At 46.8% G+C, this 27157-nt stretch overlaps 1 protein-coding gene across 1 annotated transcript in view; it reads right to left on the bottom strand.

Annotated features, from left to right (window-relative positions):
* Window positions 1–27157, bottom strand: part of LOC116956899 (uncharacterized) — an 85408-nt gene that overhangs the window by 19612 nt on the left and 38639 nt on the right. The window contains exons 6-18 of the mRNA XM_032978769.2: window positions 21959–22016; window positions 21839–21856; window positions 21119–21136; window positions 19222–19239; window positions 15168–15185; window positions 14143–14166; window positions 10446–10469; window positions 5852–5875; window positions 5680–5739; window positions 3714–3737; window positions 3542–3601; window positions 1805–1828; window positions 1633–1692 (exon numbers count right to left, since the gene is read on the bottom strand). Of these exons, the coding sequence (XP_032834660.1) occupies window positions 1633–1692; window positions 1805–1828; window positions 3542–3601; window positions 3714–3737; window positions 5680–5739; window positions 5852–5875; window positions 10446–10469; window positions 14143–14166; window positions 15168–15185; window positions 19222–19239; window positions 21119–21136; window positions 21839–21856; window positions 21959–22015 (429 nt within the window). The 5' untranslated portion in view covers window position 22016. The remainder of the gene's footprint in view (window positions 1–1632; window positions 1693–1804; window positions 1829–3541; window positions 3602–3713; window positions 3738–5679; window positions 5740–5851; window positions 5876–10445; window positions 10470–14142; window positions 14167–15167; window positions 15186–19221; window positions 19240–21118; window positions 21137–21838; window positions 21857–21958; window positions 22017–27157) is intronic.

The following is a 27157-nucleotide window of genomic DNA, read 5'->3' on the forward strand; positions in this document are numbered from 1 at the left end:
GGGACTGCATGACTGACCGAGAAGATCCGGAGTTTTGTATTGAGTCATAAGGCAGGTGGCTTCCACACAGCGTGTTGCCTGGCAAAGGGGCGATGTTTAATAATCTTTCCCAGGACCTTTCACGGCCTCGCCCGAAGGAGGGAGATGCCCCCTTAGTTATTGAAATTGGCACGGTCCCCCCCCCCCCCCTTGTTAAAGAGGGGGACCACCAGGGCATCCTTCCAATTCTGCGGAACCTGTCCAGTGGTCAGACTGTTATAATGCTGTGATTATAGGGCAGTCTGCACACAAACACCATGCTCTCACTCAGCAGTTCGCTTGTAAGGTCATCTCTGCCCGGTGCTTTTCCTGCTCTCCGACTCTGGATCTCTCTTCGTACTTTCTCAACAAATGCCACCTCGGCCAGCCACTCACAAGGAATGGCTACATCCTGCAATATTTGACACACTGCAGCCCCAGCAGCGTCAACCAAACATTTTCCCCGTGATATAATCTGTGCTGAGGGAATTTTCCTACCCCAATACCTTGCGGAAATGCTCGGAAAACCTGCGAACGTGTTCCTAGGGGTCTGCAATTGGTTCACTATTTTCCTTAAGGACGTTAATATGTATGGCATTGCAAGTTACTTTTGATGGAAGAAAAGAGTGATTTATGATCGGAAGCTTCTGAAGCAGATTTCATCTCCTCAGGAAACCGCAACCACGACTCATACATTCAGCACAGCACGACTCTCTGAACCTCTGGGTGAAGGCTGGGGTAAGCCTCCACATTCTTTGACTTGTGATGCTGTCGACGGTGGGAGTCGGCTTGTCGTTTTCTCGCAGGCAGCCGAAACACCACCTCTGTCAGCCAGGGTGCCTCGCATCTATCATTAATCAGCTAGCTGAGACTAGGCCACTGTGGGTTTGAATGGCGTCCTAGATGGACGCTCACCATCGCAGTGGAAGAATGGCAGGCACATCTTACAGATGACAAGCCAATGGTCAGTGAGCAGATCATCTCCATGGAAAGTCCTGGTGTCAAGTAAATGGGCCTCCATCTGCTGTTCTTTCACTATATAGTCCATCAGATGTCCTTGCTTGGACGTGATGTGCATCCATGATGTTGTGTGGATGTGTCAATGCCGGAACAGCGTGTTAGTGATTACAAACTTATGGGGTGCACATAAGTCTAGAAGCCTCCTGCTGTTGTTATTGAACATATTTGACCCATGCCTTCCAATTATGCCAATCCAGGTGTCTGGATCATGACCTTTTGGGCATTAAAGTCACACAACAGGAGGACTCCATCCTGAGGGGCCACTTTAGCTAGCACATGTGGCAGGAGATCCTAGAAGACATCTGACTCATCAGCCTCGCCTGCATCCCTACACTGATGTCCATTTTTTGTGGTGGGCATAAGCAACCACCACCACCACTATTCCTTGTGCACTGTTGATGAAGCAGACCAACAGTAATCTGAGACACCATGAGGGGAATGGCTGATTGTTATCAGCCTTTCCACCAATGGCATTGCTTACAGCCACCACAGCGTTACCGACCGGCAGCCATCACCACTATTACCATCACTAGCACCATCATCAGTATTATCAACACCATAACAGCAACCACCATCATCACTATTACCACTGACCGTTGGGTAGGGTTCACACGCATCTGAGTAGCTGGCTCCAAGAGGTCGGGTGAGATTAAACTGTAGAGACATCATCAGCAAAATAATAATTATCAGCTGCAACATCATCATCAGCAACATCAGCAGCATGAAAAATATGATGACAAACATCAGAAGGAGCATCAATACGTACCTTGTAGGTGATGATGGCTATAGTCTGCGGGACAAGAAACAGGACATCGACATTAACATCAATTCTATAATCAACAACAAGAGCCGCGTTTGGCCACTTAGGGGTGCTGACATCGCCACGGCGCTTGTGCCAAGCTAGGTGCACTCCGAGGCCATGTAAAGTGTCAAAGGCTCACGGACAGGAGGTTACGAGACAGACCATCATCACCACTACCACCGTAATAAACATTATCGTAATCTTTCGATTTAAATCTTTCGTGACTGCAGGGATTCATCTTCTTGGTTCTTTCGGTAAAGTCACGTAGAAGGGAAGTAATTTAAAAATAAAAATAAAACATAATAAAATAAAATTTTCACGACGTTTCAGCCACAACACAAGCAGCCGTCCTCAGGTGAAGAAACAGAGGCTGTCGGAAAGACAGCGCTCCAATGAACACTGCTAAGCTTGGCAGCGTATTTTAAGCTGGGTGGGAGGAGCAGAGCGCCTTGACAAAGGAGTTTACATTTCAACAGAAGAATTTAGCATTGAAGTAGCTGTGTTCATGTGAGAGATTATCAGGATGTTAAAGTCAGATATTAGCATGTAACTGGGAGATTAGCATGATGTTAATGTGAGGAATTAGCATGTAACTGGTCACGGAAGTGGCCATGTTAAAGTCAGAGTTTACATATCAACGGAGGCATTCAGTTTCTTGATGCTAAAGAACTGCAGCTATCCAACTACCATACAATCAACCGACGTGAAAAAAACTAAATATAAACTACGTCAATATACATTTTTATATAAAGCTTTGGTGACAACAGGGATTCATATTCTTGGTTCTTTCGGTAAAGTCACGTAGAAGGGAAACAATAATAATAATAAAAATATAAAACAATAAAATTCTCACGACGTTTTGACTGCAACACAAGCAATCGTCATCAGGTGTGAAAACCACAGCAAGAAAATTTGAAAAAAGTGGCGGTTATTTTAACGTTAGCACCACGGAGAGCGATTTGGCAGTTTGTTCAGATGGACGAGTCCAAGATGGATGCTCACCATCGCAGTGGAAGAATGGCAGGCACATTTTACAGATGACAAGCCAATGGTCAGTGGGCAGATCATCTCCATGGAAAGTCCTGGTGTCAAGTAAATGGGCCTCCATGTGCTGTTATTTCACTATATAGTCCACCAGATGTCCTTGCTTGGACGTGATGTGCATCCATGATGTTGTGTGGATGTGTCAATGGCGGAACAGCGTGTTAGTGATTACAAACTTATGGGGTGCACATAAGTCTAGAAGCCTCCTGCTGTTGTTATTGAACATATTTGACCCATGCCTTCCAATTATGCCAATCCAGGTGTCTGGATCATGACCTTTTGGGTATTAAAGTCACACAACAGGAGGACTCCATCCTGAGGGGCCACTTTAGCTAGCACATGTGGCAGGAGATCCTAGAAGACATCTGACTCATCAGCCTCGCCTGCATCCCTACACTGATGTCCATTTTTTGTGGTGGGCATAAGCAACCACCACCACCATTATCCCTTGTGCACTGTTGATGAAGCAGACCAACAGTAATCTGAGACACCATGAGGGGAATGGCTGATTGTTATCAGCCTTTCCACCAATGGCATTGCTCACAGCCACCACAACGTTACCGACCGGCAGCCATTACCACTATCACCATCACTAGCACCATCATCAGTATTATCAACACCATAACAGCAACCACCATCATCACTATCACCACTGACCGTTGGGTAGGGTTCACACGCATCTGAGTAGCTGGCTCCAGGAGGTCGGATGAGATTAAACTGTAGAGACATCATCAGCAAAATAATAATTATCAGCTGCAACATCATCATCAGCAACATCAGCAGCATGAAAAATATGATGACAAACATCAGAAGGAGCATCAATACGTACCTTGTAGGCGATGATGGCTATAATCTGCGGGACAAGAAACAGGACATCGACATTAACATCAATTCTATAATCAACAACAAGAGCCGCCTTTGGCCACTTAGGGGTGCTGACATCGCCACGGCGCTTGTGCCAAGCTAGGTGCACTCCGAGGCCATGTAAAGTGTCAAAGGCTCACGGACAGGAGGTTACGAGACAGACCATCATCACCACTAACACCGTAATAAACATTATCGTAATCTTTCGATTTAAATCTTTCGTGACTGCAGGGATTCATCTTCTTGGTTCTTTCGGTAAAGTCACGTAGAAGGGAAGTAATTTAAAAATAAAACATAATAAAATAAAATTTTCACGACGTTTCAGCCACAACACAAGCAGCCGCCCTCAGGTGAAGAAACAGAGGCTGTCGGAAAGACAGCGCTCCAATGAACACTGCTAAGCTTGGCAGCGTATTTTAAGCTGGGTGGGAGGAGCAGAGCGCCTTGACAAAAGAGTTTACATTTCAACATAAGAATTTAGCATTGAAGTAGCTGTGTTCATGTGAGAGATTATCAGGATGTTAAAGTCAGAAATTAGCATGTAACTGGGAGATTAGCATGATGTTAATGTGAGGAATTAGCATGTAACTGGTCACGGAAGTGGCCATGTTAAAGTCAGAGTTTACATATCAACGGAGGCATTCAGTTTCTTGATGCTAAAGAACTGCAGCTATCCAACTACCATACAATCAACCGACGTGAAAAAAACTAAATATAAACTACGTCAGTTTAACACGTAGGCTTTCGCGACCAATATTATTCATAATAAAGGTTTTTGGGTTAGATCGCGTTTATTTATAAATGTGTCGTAACCCTCCACCACCCGACACGGCCAATCAGGAAAAAAGTGTCACGTTGACAAAAGAGAAATAATTCACTGTGGTGGGTGGTGGAGGGTTACGACACATTTATAAATAAACGCGATCTAACCCAAAAACCTTTATTATGAATAAACTACGTCAATATACATTTTTATATAAAGCTTTGGTGACAACAGGGATTCATATTCTTGGTTCTTTCGGTAAAGTCACGTAGAAGGGAAACAATAATAATAATAAAAATATAAAACAATAAAATTCTCACGACGTTTTGACTGCAACACAAGCAATCGTCATCAGGTGTGAAAACCACAGCAAGAAAATTTGAAAAAAGTGGCGGTTATTTTAACGTTAGCACCACGGAGAGCGATTTGGCAGTTTGTTCAGATGGACGAGTCCAAGATGGATGCTCACCATCGCAGTGGAAGAATGGCAGGCACATCTTACAGATGACAAGCCAATGGTCAGTGGGCAGATCATCTCCATGGAAAGTCCTGGTGTCAAGTAAATGGGCCTCCATGTGCTGTTATTTCACTATATAGTCCACCAGATGTCCTTGCTTGGACGTGATGTGCATCCATGATGTTGTGTGTATGTGTCAATGCCGGAACAGTGTGTTAGTGATTACAAACTTATGGGGTGCACATAAGTCTAGAAGCCTCCTGCTGTTGTTATTGAACATATTTGACCCATGCCTTCCAATTATGCCAATCCAGGTGTCTGGATCATGACCTTTTGGGTATTAAAGTCACACAACAGGAGGACTCCATCCTGAGGGGCCACTTTAGCTAGCACATGTGGCAGGAGATCCTAGAAGACATCTGACTCATCAGCCTCGCCTGCATCCCTACAATGATGTCCATTTTCTGTGGGGGGCATAAGCAACCACCACCACCACTATCCCTTGTGCACTGTTGATGAAGCAGACCAACAGTAATCTGAGACACCATGAGGGGAACGGCTGATTGTTATCAGCCTCTCCACCAATGGCATTGCTCACAGCCACCACAACGTTACCGACCGGCAGCCATCACCACTATCACCATCACTAGCACCATCATCAGTATTATCAACACCATAACAGCAACCACCATCATCACAATCACCACTGACCGTTGGGTCGGGTTCACACGCATCTGAGTAGCTGGCTCCAGGAGGTCGGGTGAGATTAAACTGTAGAGACATCATCAGCAAAATAATAATTATCAGCTGCAACATCATCATCAGCAACATCAGCAGCATGAAAAATATGATGACAAACATCAGAAGGAGCATCAATACGTACCGTGTAGGTGATGATGGCTATAGTCTGCGGGACAAGAAACAGGACATCGACATTAACATCAATTCTATAATCAACAACAAGAGCCGCCTTTGGCCACTTAGGGGTGCTGACATTGCCACGGCGCTTGTGCCAAGCTAGGTGCACTCAGAGGCCACGTAAAGTGTCAAAGGCTCATGGACAGGAGGTTACGAGACAGACCATCATCACCACCACCACCACCACCACCGTAATAAACATTATCGTAATCTTTCGATTTAAAGCTTTCGTGACTGCAGGGATTAATCTTCTTGGTTATTTCGGTAAAGTCACGTAGAAGGGAAATAATTAAAAATGAAAATAAAACATAATAAAATAAAATTCTCACGACGTTTCAGCCACAACAGAAGCAGCCGTCCTCAGGTGAAGAAACAGAGGCTGTCGGAAAGACAGCGCTCCAATGAACACTGCTAAGCTTGGCAGCGTATTTTAAGCTGGGTGGGAGGAGCAGAGCGCCTTGACAAATGAGTTTACATATCAAACAGAAGAATTTAGCATTGAAGTAGCTGTGTTAATGTGAGAGATTATCAGGATGTTAAAGTCAGAAATTAGCATGTAACTGGGAGATTAACATGATGTTAATGTGAGGAATTAGCATGTAACTGGTCACGGAAGTGGCTATGTTAAAGTCAAAGTTTACATATCAACAGAGGCATTTGGTTTCTTGATGCTAAAGAAATGCAGCTATCCATCTACCTTGCAATAAACCGACGTGATAAAAAAAAACTAAATATAAACTACATCAATATAAATTTTGATTTAATGTTTTCGTGACAACAGGGATTTATATTCTTGCTTCTTTCGATATAGTCACGTAGAAGGGAAACAATAATAATAAAAACATGTTAAACAATAAAATTATCACGACGTTTTGACTGCAACACAAGCAATCGTCATCAGGTGTGAAAATTACAGCAAGAAAATTTGGAAAAAGTGGCGTTTTTTTAACGTTAGCACTACGGAGAGCGATTTGGCAGTTTGTTCAGATGGACGAGTCCATCTATGTTCGGAAAAGAGGAGGGGGGAGACGAAAATAATGGATGCTGTCTGAAAGCCACCAAAAGCGTGAACAATCAATGAAGACCCGAAATGCTTTGTCTAATCCTTCCAATGATTGCTAAGCCAGAATCCGTCTTCTTGGTTGAAATTGTCTCTGTGTTTGTATATGTGGATAGCCTCATGAACAAATCTCTCATGGTAGCCAGATGGCTTGCAAATAACCTCTTTTTTGGAGAAGTCAATGTCATGTGAACCTACTGAATTATAACAGTGATCTGCCACGGCCGAGGTGTTGGTCCTACCGTATTTTAGGTCTGCTTTGTGTTCACGGATGCGGTCCGAGACATGTCGTTTGGTTTCTCCAATGTAACTACTACCACAGAGGCAACTTAGTTTGTAGACGCCAGGGTACTGTATGTCCGGAATCACATCTTTTACAGATGGAACCAGATCACGGAGTTTATGTAATGTGTTGAATCGGACCTGGATCTTGTGTTTATTCAAGATTTTGGAGATTTTTTTGTGATCCCCGCAATGTAGGGTAAAGTGATGGTTTTTAATGGGTCCTCAAGAAGGTCCTTCTTCATGGTTGGAGTGATAGCTTTGCGAATTTTGTAATCGCAGTAACCATTTGCATTAAGAGCTTGGTGTACATGCTTGTGTTCATTGGCTATGTGTTCCTGGTCGGATATGCATTGGGCTCTATGGTGCAGAGTCTTGATGAGGGAATTCTTCTGGGATGAATGGTGGTGGGAATCCGGTTTCAGGTAAGCATCTGTATGGGCAGCTTTCCAGTAGACAGAGTGGCTCATTGAACCATCAGGTCTCTTATTTATTAGGACATCCAAAAAAGGTAGCTTGCCATCTTTTTCGACTTCCATTTTAAATCTGATGGCTGGGTGTATGGAATTGATGTGGTCGAGGAATTGGTCTAGAGCAGGCCGGCCATGTGGCCAGATGACAAAAGTGTTATCCACTTACCTCGTCCATAAGGTTGGGCGCAGAGCGGCAGTCTGGATGGCGTCAGTCTCAAATTTCTCCATGAAAATGTTGGTTACAACCGGAGATAGGGGGGAGCCCATTGGGGTGCCCTCAGTTTGTTTGTAGGAAGTTCGATTGCAAGTGAAGTATGTATTGGTTAAGTAGTGTCTTACCAGGGGAGTACCTCAGTGTTTTGTCCTTGATTAACCAAGTCTTCAATGATTGCGATGATGTCAGGTACAGGAACTTTGGTGAATAAGGAAACCTCATCAAAACTGACAAGCAGGTCGTCTGGGGACAGGGAAATACCCTTGTTTGTCGATACCAGCTGAGTAGAATTTTGTACCGCAGAGGTGGTTTTTCCATTGTAAGGCCGCAGGATTTCAGACAGAAAACGAGCCAATTTGAAAGGTGGGGGAGTTGATTGTTTAGACGATGGGACGAAGGGGTGTATCTACTTCATGTATTTTTGGTAAGCCGTATGTATAATCTTGGTGGCCTGGCAGCAGAAGGCTTCAACGAGAACTGTTTGGTTTTATCATTTAATGCAGTTGAATCAGAAATTATTTTGTTGGTTTGTATGACGAGGCAGTTGGTGGGGTCTCTCTTTATTTTTTTTATAGCTGCCATCGTTGAGTAATTCTTGAATTTTGTTGTTATATTCTATTTTATCCATGATGACAGTGGCATTGTCCTTGTAGGCTGAGAGGATGACAATGTCATCCCTCTTTTTTAATTCATTCGCGTTTTTGAGGGTTGCAGCAATTTAAGATCTTACTACGTCTGCAGCGATGTGACCCAGGCCCTTGAGAGCCACGTCTACTTGGGCAATGATATCATTAACTGGTATGTTTTTAGGTGTAACTGCAAAGTTTAGCCCTTTAGCTAAAACCAATTTCAGACCATCGGAAATAGAACTGTTACTGCGATTAATTACGACTTTGTTAACGTCTAGCTTTTTGGTGTGTGGGTCCAGTAATTTGTTGGAGGGGAGGTTAAATTTGTAAATCAGGTTGTCCTTACATTTGGTCGACATAGTGGCAGCTGAAGAAGCAGTCATATTGTCAACATGTTCCCAATCCGATGTGAACATTGTTTCCGTCAATGATAAGTGTGATTTGTAGAGTGTCTTGTCTAAATGATCTAGTTCGGTGTGTATAAGTCTGATTTTCTCTGAGATAAGAGCTAAGCTGGTGCTGGAAAAAATTCGTTTCGCATTTGAAGAAGTTACAGCAGCAGAGGTCAGTGTAAATGCGATTGGTATTACCCCAGAGTCACGGTATCTCTTCAGAAAGGTGAGAGACTCGATCAGCTGAGCCTTCTTATCCCGGAGTTTGTTGAATGATCTCAAAGCTATGTGGAAACCCTCGTTGTAGAGGCGGTTAAAGTTGGATTTAAAGCTTTCGTGACTACAGGGAAGCATATTCTTGGTTCTTTCGGTAAAGTCACGTAGAAGGGAAACAATAAAATAATTAAAAATATATAACAATAAGAACCTCACGATGTTTCGACTGCAACACAAGCAATCATAATCAGGTGTGAAAACCACAGCAAGAAATTTTGAAAAAAGTGACGGTTATTTTAACGTTTGCACCACGGTGAGCGATTTGGCAGTTATACAGATGGATGAGTCCCTCTATGTTCGGAAAAGAGGAGGGGGGAGACGAAAAATAATGGATGCGGTCTGAAAGCCACCGTAAGCGTGAACAATCAATTAAGACCCGAAATGGTTTTATCAAATCCTTCCAATTATTGCTAAGCCATAATCCATCTTCTCGGTTGAAATTGTCTCTGTGTTTCTATATGTGGATAGCCTCATGAACGAATTTCTCATGGTAGCCAGATGGCTTGCAAATAAACTCTGTCTTGGAGAAGTCAATGTCATGTGAGCCTACTGAATTATAACGTGATCTGCCACGGCCGAAGTGTTGGTCCTACCATGTTTTAGGTCTGCTTTGTGTTCACTGTTGCGGTCCGAGACATGCCGTTTGGTTTCTACAATGTAACTACTACCACAGAGGCAACTTAGTTTGTAGATGCCAGGGTAGATGCCAGGGTATTCAAGATTTTGGAGATATTTTTGTGATCCCCACAATGTAGGGTAATGTGGTGGTTTTGAATGGCTCCTCAAGAGGATCCTTCTTCATGCTTGGGGTGATGGCTTTGCGGATTGTGTAGGCGGAGTAACCATGCTTACTTAAAACCGGATTCCCACCACCATCCATCCCAGAAGAATTCCGTCATCAAGACTCTACACCATAGAGCCCAATGCATCTCGGACCAGGAACACATTGCCAGTGAACTCAAGCACGTACACCCTGCTCTCAAGGATAATGGTTACCCGAGTTGGGGGGGGGGAGACGCGAGTTGGGGGGGGGGAGACTTTTCATTGAGTTAGTAGAGTAAAGGTGAGTTTACTATGTTTAACTTCTTTTTCACCGTACGTAGCCAACCGTGCAAATCAGAGGTGCTGACCCCATCCTGCCGGTGTGCTTAACTCTCATAGGGGAAAGTTCCACCCGCATGTAGTGGGCGGGTGTGGGTGCTGATGGGATGTGTACAATATTATTCTACTCACTGCAGGTTGAGCGACCGTTGTCACCTGCAAAACAACATCATCATTCTCATTAGTAACATCATCATCGTCTGCAGCAGCAGCATCATCATCATCGTCAGCAGCATGATCATCACTGGGGAGACAAAGGCGGTCGGGTGTGCGTGATCCTGACCACCCACCCCCTCGTGTGCCACAGTACCGGCCTTCATTGGCGCTTCTTCTTCTTTTGTACAACGTCACATTCAGGTGGTCAAAGCCAGGAAAACCTCGTCAGGAGCAAGCGGAGTTAGTGAGTGGATCATCGCTGCTCTCCTTCAGTGTTTTTTCACTAATTCATTTCAGGGGGGTGGGGTGGGACTGCCGACAAGACGTCAGCAGGGCGAGTGAGGGGCCACGCCACACGTTTAGGAACAACCATTGGGGGATTTCACAGCAAGCAGCACGATGATGATGATGACGGGGGAGCGGGGTGTGTCGCTGTTTGTGTGTTGTCGGGGGTGGTCGTCAGTGGCCCTGCGGGGCCTTGCAATGAAGAACACGTGGTCTCATTCCATAGTTAAGTATAGTCTATAGTATTTAAGTGCATAGTGTACAGTAGTGTAGAGTAGTGTTGTGTATAATAGTTGGAATGGTGTGGGCGAGCGCTATGTTTCAGAGGTGAGTCGAGGTGGCTGCGGTTACATTAGGTAAAGGGGGGTTCTTAATTAAACTGATTGATATAATTAATGCTTCATTCACCAAGGTGGGGTATTAATTCTATCAGGAGGCTTAATCTTCAAAGTATGTTCAGAAGAAAGTGACATTAGCAACTCCCTTTGTTCAGAGGCCTAATGAAGGAGAAAGTTTATTATAAGAAACTTTTACGGTATAGCTGTCCTTGTTCGTACCTCGTGTGGAGACAGTGCGGGTGCAGTGACAGTGCATGGTCGGGTGGTCACGAGGGGTAATTACAGAGCGGAATCATCTGGGAAGTTCAGGAACGGGCTAGAGAGTTCGAGAAAGGGGGCGTGGTCGGGGGCGGAGTGAGGGCCACGTTGGGGTAAAAGGAGAGGAGAGGCAAGGTTCGGGGCTGCTGTGGGATCAGGGTCGACTGTCTCTGCATTCATACTCTTTGGTTTTATTCTATAAAGTCACGTATATGAAATAAAACAAAATAAAATAAATAAATCTCGACGTTTCGGAGGCAACACAAGCTTCTGTCTTCAGGTGGAAAAGTCAACACAGAATATCTGTGTCAGATATTCCTGAAACGTCGTGATTTAATTGTTTTATTTTGTTTTATTTTATCTACGTGACTTTACAGAATAAAACCAAAGATTATGAATCCTTGCAGTCACGAAAGCTTCAAATCTATGTCTCTGCATTGTCGCCATTTGCTTGCCATCCCTGGCCCAAATTATCTGCGCGTCACCCCGAGCCAAGTTATCTGCGTGAAGCGCCCTAAACAATAACTAAAAAAACCCTATACAGTTTGTGTTGTCTGAGAGTCATTACACTAGTATGGGTGCCGAACGTAAAAACATCGCCACAGCCCCCGGGGGGAAGTGATTCATGTCTGGTATGCGCCATATGCACAGCCACCCTGCCTGGTCTGGTCGGGACAAACACTTGTGGAGTGGAGGGGCTGGTTTGAAGGGGGTGGAATATAACGGTGTGGCCCAGTGGTGTTGCGCAGTGGAGAGCCGAGGTGGCTGAGGTTACATGAGGTGAGTAGTGAGGGGGGAGAATCCCCTAAAAAACCCAACTTCTGGAAGCAACGGTGCCGTTCCGTCTGGTTTTAATTGGCGGCAGTTGTTGCCAATAATATAAAAGTTTATGCAAAAATATTCATGTAAAAATTATTAATACAAAATACCTTTTTACATTTTTTATTATTTAAATGTAATATTAAGTAATGAAATTAATTAATTAAATTTTATCCTGGCTGGTGTGAGGGACGCGAGAGAGAGGAGTTGAGGAGAGGGTTATTGTGTAGAACGACTTTCACCGTCAGTAACGGAATCACTGCCATCTGTTGGCGCACTAGAATCTTGTTATTTTTGTGCGACTTTAACAAGGATCCTATCCAATTGACGCTCGCTTTTGCCTCCTTTTGAGGACTTCGCGGAAATCTGACATTGCATTGTCGTTAAACAGATTCATCGCTCGCACTGCTACAGCCTTATTTGGGTGGTGTTTCCCACATTTTACACATCTCCCTAATCTCATTTGAAGTGAGGGATTTAACCTTTTTCTTCATGGGGGCCATTGTTGCAATACAGTTACTAAAGAACAGTCTCTACACTTGGACACAAAATAAAAACATGCTTTACGCACACACACGTGGTCACAACACTATACTGTAGTAAACAGTATTCACGTGGTCACAACACTATAGTACTGTAGTAAACAGTATACTGTAGTAAACAGTAAACGCTCGCACGGATGTTGACTATACGAGTGAGGCACGCTGACTGATACCGAGCATGGGAGACGATTACCCACGATCCCGCGGCGAGAGAGAGAAGAACCATTGGCTCAGTTGTGATCACGTGACGCTCGGCAGACAAAGCCTATTCGTACTAATCGTATTGCAAGACCTTGCTCGTTTATCAAGTAAAAAATTATAACAAAAAAATTGCTCGTCTTGCAAAACACTCGCAGACCAAGTTACTCGCAATCCAACGTTTTACTGTATTCGCATTGTGTACAGTCTGGAAACTACCCACATGCCAAAGTTCAAGATTGTTGCATGTCGGGAAGTATGCTAAACATTTCGAACAGATACACATAATCACAAATTTCCCTTTTATATATAGAGAGAATTCCACGGTGCTCTGTTATTGTTTCAAGGAGTCGGTTCTATTCAGAAGTATGCTAAACATTTCGAACAGATACACATAATCACAAATTTCCCTTTTATATATATAGAGAGATTACCACGGTGCTCTGTTATTGTTTCAAGGAGTCGGTTCTATTCAGCGTTCGGTAATTTTTGACAAGCGGGTACACTAAGCAAGAATTATTAAAAGTCTTGTACTGATTGTTCTGAAGTTGTTGTCAACACGATTGGCGCTGTGTATAGTTGAACAGTTTATATAGAATTGCCCTGTGAGCTACGCAGCTCTTGAATCGAGTTTAATCAACAACAACAACAAAAACTTAAATTAAAAAGACAATATTTGCAACAGGTCGCATACACATTAAAAATACAATAAATACAGCAATGAGCAAAAATGTACAATATATTACTTATAAAGTTAATATTTTACTAAAGTGAACATTAAGATTGGAGAAACATTGCAGATGCGGGAAGTTATTATCCACCAGTGTTTGATTCGCGTCTTTGAACGAAGTGTCATACATTCTAAATCTTAGTAAGACTGTATTCCGGATTGCGTTATTGTATACCGTCATTAAAGTATGTTCAAAAGTCCATATTGGTGCCCTTGAGGGAATTGCATGGGAGAGAGAATGTAGCTGAATCCCTCTCCAATCTTAATAAAAAAACGAGCAACCCTCACAATAGCATAGTGTATCATAGTGTAGTGTATAGTCTAGTGTAGTGTGTATGTCTGTGTGTATGTTCAACTTCTTTCGCAACGTACGTAGCAAACCATGCAAATGGGATGTGCTAAACCCATGGTGTCGGTGAGATGAATTCTTAGAGGGAAAGGTCCATGCGTGTGTAGTGTGCGTGCATGTGCTGATGGGATGTGTACAGCATTCTTCTACTCACGATATGTGGAGAGAATGTGGCATTCTGCAAAAAAAGCATAATCAGTAAAATCAAACATCAGCGATATTGAAACTCTTTTTTAAATACTTTTTTTTATTTTAACATATAAGGCCCACTGAGGTGTATGGCTATTTTACAAAATGACTTGGCTATCACAAATGGTAGCTCAACGAATTATCTGATCATCATCGTCGTGTGGAAATGTATAGTAGCCAAATACTCAAACGCATGGTGACGTTGATTCTAAATGTGGAGGGAAAAACCGCAGGGCCCGGAGAAAAATCCACGCGACCACCACGGACAGAGAGACACGCAAACTCCATTTTTCAGCAGGCCTCAGGGTCGGAATCGAACCCACGAACTCCTGTATACGAGGCGAGGTAGTTAACATCTCGCATCATCATCATCGTTGCTGTAATCGCCACCACCGTTATCATCAGCCCCAGCAACAACATCACCACTCACCACCATCACAACCAACGACAAAAAACAACAACCGTCATCTGTCACTAAGTGGCGATGACATCATCATGGCGTTGTGTCAGGCTCGGTGCACCTTGAGGCCAAGTGACGTGTTGTGATATGAGGTCATGGGATAGAATCACAGGTGCCATGGGTTGACTAACAAATGCACCACCACCTGTGCTGTTGATGAAGCAAACCAACAGTAATCTGAGACACCATGAGGGGAACGGCTGATTGTTATGAGCCTCTCCACCAATGGCATTGCTCACAGCCACCACAGCGTTACCGACCAGCAGCCATCACCACCATCACCATCATCAGTATCATCAACACCATAACAGCAACCATCACCACTATCACCACTGACCGTTGGGTACGGTTCACATGCATCTGAGTAGCTGGCTCCAGAAGGTCGGATGGACCAACGTTGATGTGGAGCTGAGCCCACAGCACCCTGGTACTTAGAGCTTCCCGCACCTCACCAACCCCTTAATTATTTTGCTCAGAAGAAGAGCAATCCACCCTCATAGTGTGTATGTCTCTGTATGTGAGTTACTCACATTTGTAGTAAGTGAAGCCTAAAAAAACAAAAGCAATAACATAATCAGCATAATCGTTATCAGCATCATCATGACCAACATAACATCATCAGCATCCGCAGCATCAGCATCACCTTAGCTCAGCCACCATCACAATTATCACCATTACCGCCACCATCATCACCGTCAGTGACGCCATTTCTGCAAGTTATTACTATTTGAAATATGTCACTATATAGCCCAGCAGATGTTCCTGCTTAAAAACGGTGTGCATCCACGATATTGTGTGGATACACCAATGCCAGAAAAGCGTGTTGGTGATTACACTCCCACGGGCTGGTCACAAGTCTCGGGAGTCTCCTACCCTTATCGTTGAGCTGATCTGGCCCATGCCTTCCAATCACTCTAGCCCAGGTGTCTGCATCTTGACCCACTCGGGCATTAAAGTCACCCAACAGGATGACTTTATTCGAAGCGGCCATGTTAGCTAGGACCTGAGACAGGAGGTCTTTGAAGGCATCTGACTCACCGGCCTTGCCTGCATCCATCTACTGATGTTCATCTTTGGTGAGAGCGCAATCAACCTCCATCAACGTTGATAGGGAGGTGAGCCCACAGTACCCAGGTACTTACAGCTTCCCACACCTCACCAACCCATGCATTATTTTGTTCAGAAGAAGAGCCACTCTTCTGAATAAAATATCCACACTCATAGTGTGCGTGTCTGTGTGTGTGTAAGAAACAAGGATAAGCCACTACGGATGGCCATGTGGAATGTTCGAACGCTCACTGTGGAGGAGAGGCTGTCACTCCTCTGTCGAGAGCTGGACCGGTACTGCCTGTATCTCTGTGGCATTCAGGAGGTCCGGTGGACCGGTTCTGGCTCATGCCACCATGAGGGGTGGACAGTTCTCTACGCGGGGCAGCAGACTGCCAAACAACAGGGTGTGGCTCTTCTTTTGAACAAAAGAATGAAGGGGGCGTGGGAGCGTGGCAGTAAGGTGTGGGAAGCTGTAAGCCCCAGGCTACTTTGGGCTCGCCTTCCCATCAACCGGAGGTGAGGAGTGATGGTCGTGGTTAATTATGCCCCCACCAAAGACGAACATCCGTGGGGTGATGCAGGCAAAGCCGATGAGTCAGATGCCTGCTATGACCTCCTGTCACAGGTGCTGGCTAAAGTGGCCCCTCGGGATAGAGTCATCTTGTTGGGTGACTTCAATGCCCAAGTTGGTCATGATGCTGGCACCTGGTCTGGAGTGATTGGAGGGCATGGACCAGATTAGCTCAATAACAACGGTAGGAGGCTGCTAGATCTTTGTGCAGCCCATGGGCTTGTAATTACCAACATGCTGTTCCGGCATAGGCGCATCCACACAACACCATGGATGCATGCTGGGTCCAAGCAAGAACACCTGCTGGACTACATAGTGACGGACCAGCGGATGCGAGCCCAGGACCTACCGTGGAGCTGATCTGCCCTCTGACCATCGACTAGTCATCTGTAAGATGCGCCTGCCATTCTTCCACTCCGGTGTTGGGTGTACACCCAGGACCCCATTCCAACCCAATGTGGCCTGGTCTCAGTTATCTGATGAAAGTTACAAGCGAGAATTTCATCATCGCTTGCGGCTGGGGTTGGCATCATCCCCCACTCCTCCTGATGTCGAAGGTAAAGGGTTTACGACTGTGACTCATGCAGCTGCAATGGCTGCTTTGGGTACGCGGTCCAGACCTCCCCAGAGACCCTGGCTGACAGAGGAGGTGTTCAGGATGGTTGAGAAAAAGCGACAGGCCCACTGTCATTGGCTACAGAATCCCAAGTCAGAGAATGAGGAGGCTTCACGCAGCCTTCGCTCGGAGATTCGGAGAGCCCTGGGCGCTGCAAGGATTGGTGGTGGTCGAGGGTTCCTGAGGAGATGGAGTCTGCCTCAGTGGCCCGCGATCACAAATCTCTATTTAACTCCATCAAAAAATAACCTGCAGCGTCACACCTATTACCATCATTAGGGGAAAAATCGGTGATCCAATCTCCAACCCCCAGGAACAGGTTTGCAGATTTGCTGGGCATTTCTGTGAGGTCCTGGGGGAGGGAAAATCCCTCAGCCAGGAAAACATCGTGGCACAAAGTGAGGATTACCCTGCTGAGGCTGCGGTGCCTCAAATATTGGAAGAAGTCACCCCCTGTGAGTGGCTGGCTGAAGTGCCATCTGTTGAGGAAGTACTGAAGGCGATCCGGAGACTGAGATCAGGAAAGGCAGTGGGCAGAGATGATCTCCCAAGCGAATTGCGGAGGGAGGGTGGCGTTTGTGCACAGACTGCCCTATATAACATCATAACAACAGTCTGGACCACTGAACGGGTTCCGCAGGATTGGAAGGATGCCCTGGTGGTCCCCCTCTTTAAGAAGGGGGACCGCACAGACTGTAACAACTACAGGGGCATCTCACTCCTCAGTGTGCCGGGAAAGGTCCTGGCAAGGATTATTCAACATCGCCTTGCCAGGCACGCTGAGGAGAGGCTTGCGGAGCCCCAATGCGGTTTCAGGAAAGGGCGGTCCTGCACAGATGCCATATTTTCTGTCCGTCTGCTGCAGCAGAGGTATAGGGAATTCCAGCAAGACCTACATGTCTGCTTTATTGACCTGGTCAAGGCCTATGCTACCATCAGTAGGCCTGGGCTCTGGGTTGTTCTTCGTGCTTTTTGAGTACCTGACCCTCTGCTCACTATCATTAAGAACCTTCATGATGGTGAGCGGGCCCAGGTAAAACTACGTCGCTGGGAGTCAGAGCCATTCCCTGTTCACCTTGGGGTGCGACAGGGATGTCCTCTGGCTCCAACATTATTTAACATCTATTTCGACCACGTAGTTCGTGAAACCTTCAGTAGCTGTACCGGAGGAATTTCCATCTGGTACAGATATAATGGAATGCTGATCGATGCCTGGGTGCGGTCAAGGGATGGCTCCCTATTGCTCAACCACGTTATGTATGCCGATGATCTGGTAATAGCTGCTCATTCAGAGGAGGAGTTGGAGATGCTGCTGCTGAGACTGGAGCGTGCAACTAAGAGATGGGGCCTTACCATCAGCCCCAACAAAACTAAGCACCTGCCTGGGTATTTTGTACCATCGGACACTCCACCCCCACAACTTCCAATCGGTGATGAGGCAGTTGTGGAGAGAGTGGAGAGTTTCCCATACCTGGGCAGTGTGCTTATGACCGGCTCCAGTTTAACAGCAAAGGTCTCACTCCGAATAAGTCGAGCGGCAATATCTTTTCATCGGTTGCGTAACGCTGTGTGGAAGCTACCTGGTCTGTCGCTCCGCACTAAGCTTCAGGTCTTCTCGGCCACGGTCATTCCCTCCTTCTCTATGCTTGCGGAACGTGGACCCCCCTAATGGAACATCTTCCCCAGTTAGAAACATTTAGGCTAGCCTGCCTACGATCCATCCTGTGTTTAACCAGGCTGGATTGTGTGAGGAGCTCACAAATCTTTGAAAGATCTGGGCAAGGTCCCATCGGTGAGCTCCTCCGGCAGGCAAGGCTGCGTTGGCTGGGTCATGTAGCCCGCATACCCAGCCACTGCATGCCGAAACACCTTTTGTTCGGCCGGATCGAGGGGTCTAAACGGGCGCGGCACGGGCTAGAGAAGAGATGGAGTGACGTGGTACAGGAGGACGTGGAGCTGAGTGGATTTGCCGATGACTGGTACCAGCGGTGTCAAGATCAGCCTCTGTGGAGGAGGCTCGTGAAGGACGCTACTGGGCAGTTGGAGGTAGTCACCCTCCAACAACAATGGAGGGTGGAGGAGCGATGCTCACAACAACGAGCGGAGCGCCAGGTGGCTAGAGCACAGCAGGTTGGCATAATAGGGGGCACAGGTGGTGCACCAGACAGTCATCTCAGTCATCTCAGTCAGTCGACCCGTGGCACCTGGGTCTTCCCTGTGACCTCCTGCCCGCGGGCGTTCGACACTTCACGTTGCCTGAAGGTGCAAATGGCCTGGCACAAATGTCGTGGTGACGTCACCGCCACTTAGTGTTGAATGGCGGTTGTTGTTGTTGTAAATTACTCACATTTGTAGTAACTGGAACCTAAAAAACAAAATCAAAAACATCATTAGCATCATCATTAACAACATACGCATTATCAGCTCCCACAATTTTTATCAGTATCACCTTACCTCAGCCACCATCACCATTACCTCCACCATCATCACCGTCAGTGACGCCATTTCTGCAAGTTATTATTAGTTGAAAGATGTCACTATATAGCCCAGCAGATATTCTCGCGGATGTCACTGTGTGGTGCCGGCCCTAGCGAGGCACGGCGTGCGATGTATTTCCATAGCGGACACCCCGTACATGTGGGTTTAATACCGGCCCCAGAGGGGCTCGGTGAGCGCTCAGCCATGGCGCTGAGTTGCACCACGTGTGGCGTGCAGTGCCGACCCCTACAGGATGGGGTGTGAGAGTGTCAGTCATGGAATGGGGTTACTGCAGGCCATGGCACTCTGGTTAACCCTGAAGGCACGTGACGTGTAAGGTCTACACAGGGGCCCCCAGGTGGTCACGTGTCAGGTGAGATCCTGCTCGAGATTTCGAGAAGGTGGTCGTGGCCAAGGGCGGGGCCAGGCACGACCAGGGAGCATATAAACCGGGTCCCCAGATGGACCGGGGTTCAGCGTTGCTGTTGTCATCTGAAGATCCACATTCTACGTCCGAGTAGAGTCACCAACACGTGGTCCTGGACCCAAGCCGGGGACCAGTCCATTGTAGCTACTCCCAGTGTGATCAGCGTAGTTAGCCTGGTGGTTACGTAGCTAGTTACAGTGTGATCAGCGTAGTTAGCCTGGTGGTTACGTAGCTAGTTACGGTGTGATTAATGTAGTTAGCCTGGTGGTTACGTAGGTAGTTATGGTGTAATGAATGTAGTTAGCCTGGTGGTTACGTAGCTAGTTACGGTGTAATTAGTGTAGTTAGCCTGGTGGTTATGTAGCTAGTTACGGTGTAATTAATGTAGTTAGCCTGGTGGTTATGTAGCTAGTTATGGTGTAATTAGTGTAGTTAGCCTGGTGGTTATGTAGCTAGTTACGGTGTAATTAATGTAGTTAGCCTGGTGGTTATGTAGCTAGTTATGGTGTAATTAGTGTAGTTAGTCTGGTGGTTATGAAGCTAGTTACGGTGTGATTAACGTAATAAGCCTGGTGGTCCACCACCATAGTGTGTAGTTAGCCTGGTGGTCCACCACCATAGTGTGTAGTTAGCCTGGTGGTCCACCACCATAGTGCGTAGTTAGCCTGGTGGTCCACCACCATAGTGTGTAGTTAGCCTGGTGGTCCACCACCATAGTGTGTAGTTAGCCTGGTGGTCCACCACCATAGGTTGTTATTTGGTAAAGGGGCAGTTACCCCTTTGGTGTTGGTATCAATTAACGTGTTGCCTCCAAAGAGTACGTCTGCGACACAGTTTAATCCACTACACTTGGAAACGGTGTGCATCTACGATATTGTGTGGATGCGGCAATGCCAGAAAAGCGTGTTGGTGATTACACTCCCACGGGCTGCTCACAAGTCTCGGGAGTCTCCTACCCTTATCGTTGAGCTGATCTGGCCCATGCCTTCCAATCACTCTAGCCCAGGTGTCTGCATCTTGACCCACTCGGGCATTAAAGTCACCCAACAGGATGACTTTATCCGAAGCGGCCACGTTAGCTAGGACCTGAGACAGGAGGTCGTAGAAGGCATCTGACTCATCGACCTTGCCTGTATCCATCTACTGATGTTCATCTTTGGTGAGAGCGCAATCAACCTCCATCAACGTTGATGGGGAGGTGAGCCCACAGTACCCAGGTACTTACAGCTTCCCACACCTCACCAACCCATTCATTATTTTGTCCAGAAGAAGAGCCACTCTTCTGAATAAAATATCCACCCTCATAGTGTGCGTGTGTCTGTGTGTGTAGGTTACTCACGAATTCAGTAATAGGAGCCTAAAAAACAAAATCAATAACATCACTAGCATCATCGTCATCAGCATCATCATTACCAACATAACATCATCAGCAACCGCAGCATTATCAGCATCACCTTACACTCAGCCACCATCACAATTATCGCCACCATCATTACCGCCAATGACGCCATTTCTGCAAGTTATTATTACTTGAAAGGTGTCACAAGATTGCCCAGCAGCAGATGTTCCTGCTTAAAAACGGTGTGCATCCACGATGTTGTGTGGATGCGCCAATGCCGGAAAAGCGTGTTGCTGATTACACTCCCACGGGCTGCTCACAAGTCTCGGAGTCTCCTACCCTTATCGGTGAGCTGATCTGGCCCATGCCTTCCAATCACTCTAGCCCAGGTGTCTGCATCTTGACCCACTCGGGCATTAAAACCACCCAACAGGATGACTCTATCCGAAGAGGCCACGTTAGCTAGGACCTGAGACAGGAGGTCTTTGAAGGCATCTGACTCATCGGCCTTGCCTGCATCCATCTACTGATGTTCATCTTTGGTGAGAGCGCAAGCAACCTCCATCAACGTTGATGCGGAGGTGAGCCCACAGTACCCTGGTACTTACAGCTTCCCACACCTCACCAACCCATTCATTAATTTGTTCAGAAGAAGAGCCACTCTTCTGAATAAAATATCCACCCTCATAGTGTGTGTGTCTGTGTGTGTAAGTTACTCACATTTGAAGTAGCTTGAGCCTAAAAAACAAAATCAATAACATTATCAGCATCGTCATCATCAGCATCATCATTACCAACATAACATCATCAGCAACCGCAGCATTATCAGCATCACCTTACCTCAGCCTTCATCACCATTACCGCCACCATCATCACCGTCACCTTCAGTGACGCCATTCTGAAAGTAAAAATAACAATCATCAACACCACCATCATCTTCAACACCATCACCACCACCATAACCCACCACCACTAGCACCACCATCACCACCTCCGTCGCCACCACTGTCACCACCATCAACACCATTGCCATCACCACCACCATCATTATCACCATCATCACCATCACCATTAACACCATCACCACGATTATCATCACAACCACCACCATCATCAACACCACCACCATCATCATCATCACAACCATCATCACCAATACCAATACCCGCCATTCGCCACTAAGTGACGGTGATGTCACCACGGCACCTGTGCCATGCTAGGTGCACTTTGAAGCCACGTGACAGGAGGTCACGGGACAGACCCAGCAAGTTCCATGGGTTGGCTGACTGTGATGACTGGTTGATGCACCCCCTACTGTGTCAACTTGCTGTATTTTAGCTGCCCAGCGTTGTTGCGAGCGTCGTTCCTCTGCCCTCAGTTGTTGTTGTATGGCAACTGCCTTCAACTGCTCAGTAGCGTATTTCACGAGCCTCCTCCATAGGGGCCGATTTTAACACTGCTGGTACCAGTCTTCGGCAAGTCCACTCAGCTCCACATTCTCCAATACCGCATCAGTCCATCTCTTTTCCAGCTCATGTCGGACCGTTTAGCTCTCTCTTTGAGGCTTATCAGAAGGTGGGCATGTGGTGGCTGTGCATGCGGGCTACATTACCCAGCCAATGCAGCCTTACCTGCGGGAGGAGTTCACTGGGAGGAATGTGTCCAGATTTTTCAAGGATTTGTGAGCTCCTCAAACAATCTAGGCTGGTTAAACCCAGGATGGATCGTAGGCAGGCCATCCTGAATGTGTCTAATCAGCGCAGATGTTCCATTATAGGGTCCACATTTAACAAACATAGGTAAGGGAGGGCATGACTGTGGCCGAGAAGACGAAGGTTCGTGCGAAGTGACAAACCAGGCAGCTTCCACGCAGCATTACACAGCCGGTGAAATGATAAAGCTCCCCGACTGATTCGGAGTGAGACCTCCATTGTCAAACCGCAGCTGATCATAAGCACATTGTCCAGGTTTGGGAAATTTTCCACTCTGTCCACAACTGCTCCATCACCAATGGGAAGCTGAGGGGTGGAGTGTCTGATGTCACAAAATACCCAGGCACGTACTTAGTTTTGGTGTGGCTGATGGTAAGACCCCACCTCTTAGTGACACACTCCAGGTTTCAGCAGCAGTGCCTCCAAATCCTCCTCCGAGTCAGCATACATAACATGGTTGACCGATAGGGAGCCATCCCTCGACCACACTCGGGCATCGATCAGCCTCCCATTGTTTCTGTGTACCAGATGCAAATTTCTCCGGTACAACCATGGAAAGTTTATCGAACTACATAGTCAAAGATGATACACCACCTGTGCCCACAACTGTGCCAACTTGCTGTGTTTTAGCCACCCGGCGTTCCGCTGGTTGTTGTGAGCATCGCTCCACTGCCCTTCGTTGTTGCTGGAGGTCGACTACCTCCAACTGCCCAGTAGCGTTCTTCATGAGCCTCCTCCACAGAGGCCAATCTTGACATGGATGGTGCCAGTCATCGGAAAGTCCACTCAGTTCCACATTATCCTGTACCACATCAGTCCATCTCTTCTCCAGCCCGTGTCGTGCCCTTTTAGCCCCCTCTATCCGGCTGAACAAAAGCTATAAATGTTTCGTTAAAACCCACCGCCACCCGACACAGCCAACTAGTAAGGGTTTTCACATGAACAGAACGTGGCCAATCCGTCACTAGTACTGCACACCGGTGTGTTGGAGAGCCAAGCCACGACATTTACAATCTGAGTACGACGTTTCGCCAGTAATTACAACTAGCTTCATCAGGCGACAGCCAGATTTGTGGAGAAGTCCACCTGTTACGTTCCTTATATAGAGGTGGGCTCCCACAAGGGGGATCGGGAGAGTGTCAGCCCAGGGACAGGGTTGCCCCGGGCCATGGCACTCTGGTTGACCCCGTTGGCACGTGATCCGGAGTGTCCAAAGAGAAGCCCCCAGGTGGGGGGGGGGGGCTATGGGGTGATCACGTGTCCGGGGAGAGCTCTCGAGAGGGATCGAGAGGGAGCTAGAATGCTCCCGAAGGTGGGCGGACCCGAGGGTGGAGCCGGCCCCGACTCAGGAGGATAAAAGCTGGGTCCCTGAGAGGGACCGGGTTCGCTTCGTTCTACAAGCTGGAAGCTCTACGCCCTACGTCTGAAGAGGCACCAACACGTGGCCAGGAACCCGAGTGAAGGTCTGACCCATTGTAGTAGTAACTTCGATGTGTGGTGTAGTTAGCTGGGTGGTCACCACCCTAGGCTGTATCTGGTAAAGGGGCATTTACCCCTTTGTATATACGTGTTGCGAATAAATGTGTTGCCTCTGAAGAGTAACGTCTGCGACTCAGTTGGACTCACTACACACAGACAAAAACACACACCCACGTAGATATACAGTGGGTTCAATAACTAGAGGAGAGTTATTTGAGGCAACACGGAATTTATTTAACAATGAATCCTTACTACAGAGGGGTAGCAGTCCCTCGCACCCGATACGTTAAGCTGGTAGCCCCCCCCGGAATAATATGCCTCTCACTGGCTGATCTAACTACCTTCTTGAGCGAAGCTTGGGTCTTCACTGGTATATAAGCTTGGGGCCGATCCTAGCCAGGGGTAGGGCTCTGCCCATTGGGCTCTTCTCTTCTGGAGGCTCTTGGTCTTAGGGTGAACGACGACTGCCCGGACCGTTCAGAGGTCCGGTTTTTATGCAGGGCTGTCGCTCGCTCCGCCCCGGCCACACCTTCCTTCCAGAACCTTCCAGCAGGACCTGGGAGTGATGTCAACCCCCAGCCCCCTCCTGGGATCTGGGGTCTGTAACCTCTGATCATGCCGTTCCATAGGGGTAACTGTTGGGCGCTATGGGCCATCGTCTCTTGGCACTGGGGCTCATCCCCTCTTCTGCCCCCTATTAGCACGTGGTCGGTGCTACTGGCTAACTGCATGGAGATGGCGCATCTCCGCCCAATAATACCTTTACAGATACACACAGACACGAGGAAACATAACCACCACCATCATCAACACCACCACCATCATCATAATCACTATTACCGCCATGACCATCATCACCACCAACATCACCACCATCATCATCAACACCACCATCATCACCATCATCATCAACACCACCATCATCATAATCACTATTACCGCCATCACCATCATCATCACCAACATCAACACCATCATCATCAACACCACCATCATCACCATCAACACCACCATCATCATAATCACTATTACCGCCATCACCATCATCATCACCACCAACATCACCACCATCATCATCAACAGCACCATCATCACCATCATCATAAACACCATCATCATCAACACCACCATCATCACCATCATCATAAACACCATCATCATCAACACCACCATCATCATAATCACTATTATCGCCATCACCATCATCACCACCAACATCACCACCATCATCAACACCACCATCATCACCATCATCATCAACACCACCATCATCATAATCACTATTACCGCCATCACCATCATCACCACCAACATCACCACCGTCATCATCAACACCACCATCATCACCATCATCATAAACACCATCATCGTCAACACCACCATCATCATCATCATAAACACCATCATCATCAACACCACCATCATCATAATCACTATTACCGCCATCACCATCATCACCACCAACATCACCACCATCATCAACACCACCATCATCACCATCATGATCAACACCACCATCATCATAATCACTATTACCGCCATCACCATCATTACCACCAACATCACCACCGTCATCATCAACACCACCATCATCACCATCATCATCAACACCATCATCATAATCACTATTACTGCCATCACCATCATCATCACCACCAACATCACCACCATCATCAACACCACCATCATCACCATCATCATAAACACCATCATCATCAACACCACCATCATCACCATCATCATAAACACCATCATCATCAACACCACCATCATCATAATCACTATTACCGCCATCACCATCATCACCACCAACATCACCACCATCATCAACACCACCATCATCACCATCATCATCAACACCACCATCATCATAATCACTATTACCGCCATCACCATCATCACCACCAACATCACCACCGTCATCATCAACACCACCATCATCACCATCATCATAAACACCATCATCGTCAACACCACCATCATCACCATCATCATAAACACCATCATCATCAACACCACCATCATCATAATCACTATTACCGCCATCACCATCATCACCACCAACATCACCACCATCATCAACACCACCATCATCACCATCATGATCAACACCACCACCATCATCATAATCACTATTACCGCCATCACCATCATCACCACCAACATCACCACCGTCATCATCAACACCACCATCATCACCATCATCATCAACACCACCATCATCATAATCACTATTACTGCCATCACCATCACCACCAACATCACCACCATCATCAACACCACCATCATCACCATCATCATAAACACCATCATCATAAACACCACCATCATCAACACCACCATCATCACCATTATCATAAACACCATCATCACCATTACCACCACCACCATCATCATCACCCCCACCGTTACCACCACCACCACCACCACCATGTTCACTGCACACACCATATGCACCATTTAAGGTTGAATCGACCTAAGTGACAATCCCAGCACAGGATTCAGATATTCGATGTGTCACGCAGTGTGGTGCGCAAACCACTGCGTCACCGCTCCACCCTTTATAGACACGAAGACAAAGATCCCCCGTGTGCAGCACCTATGAAGGCTACCGGCACTGTGGCACACAAAAGGGGTGGGTGGCTGGATCGCCGGGTATTTCATGGCGCTAACCGCTACACAGATCGACAGATACACAGAGACACACAGAGAGACAGATAGTACACAGACAGACACACATAGAGATACACAGACAGAGACACAGAGATACCTACACTGACAGAGACACACGCGGAAATAGATACACAGACAGAGACAAACAGAGAGACAGAGACGCACAGAGAGACAG

This window comes from Petromyzon marinus, chromosome 68 (genome assembly GCF_048934315.1).
Source record: "Petromyzon marinus isolate PM22_M1 ecotype Great Lakes invasive population chromosome 68, UKy_Petmar_22M1.pri1.0, whole genome shotgun sequence".
Lineage (NCBI taxonomy): Eukaryota > Metazoa > Chordata > Hyperoartia > Petromyzontiformes > Petromyzontidae > Petromyzon > Petromyzon marinus.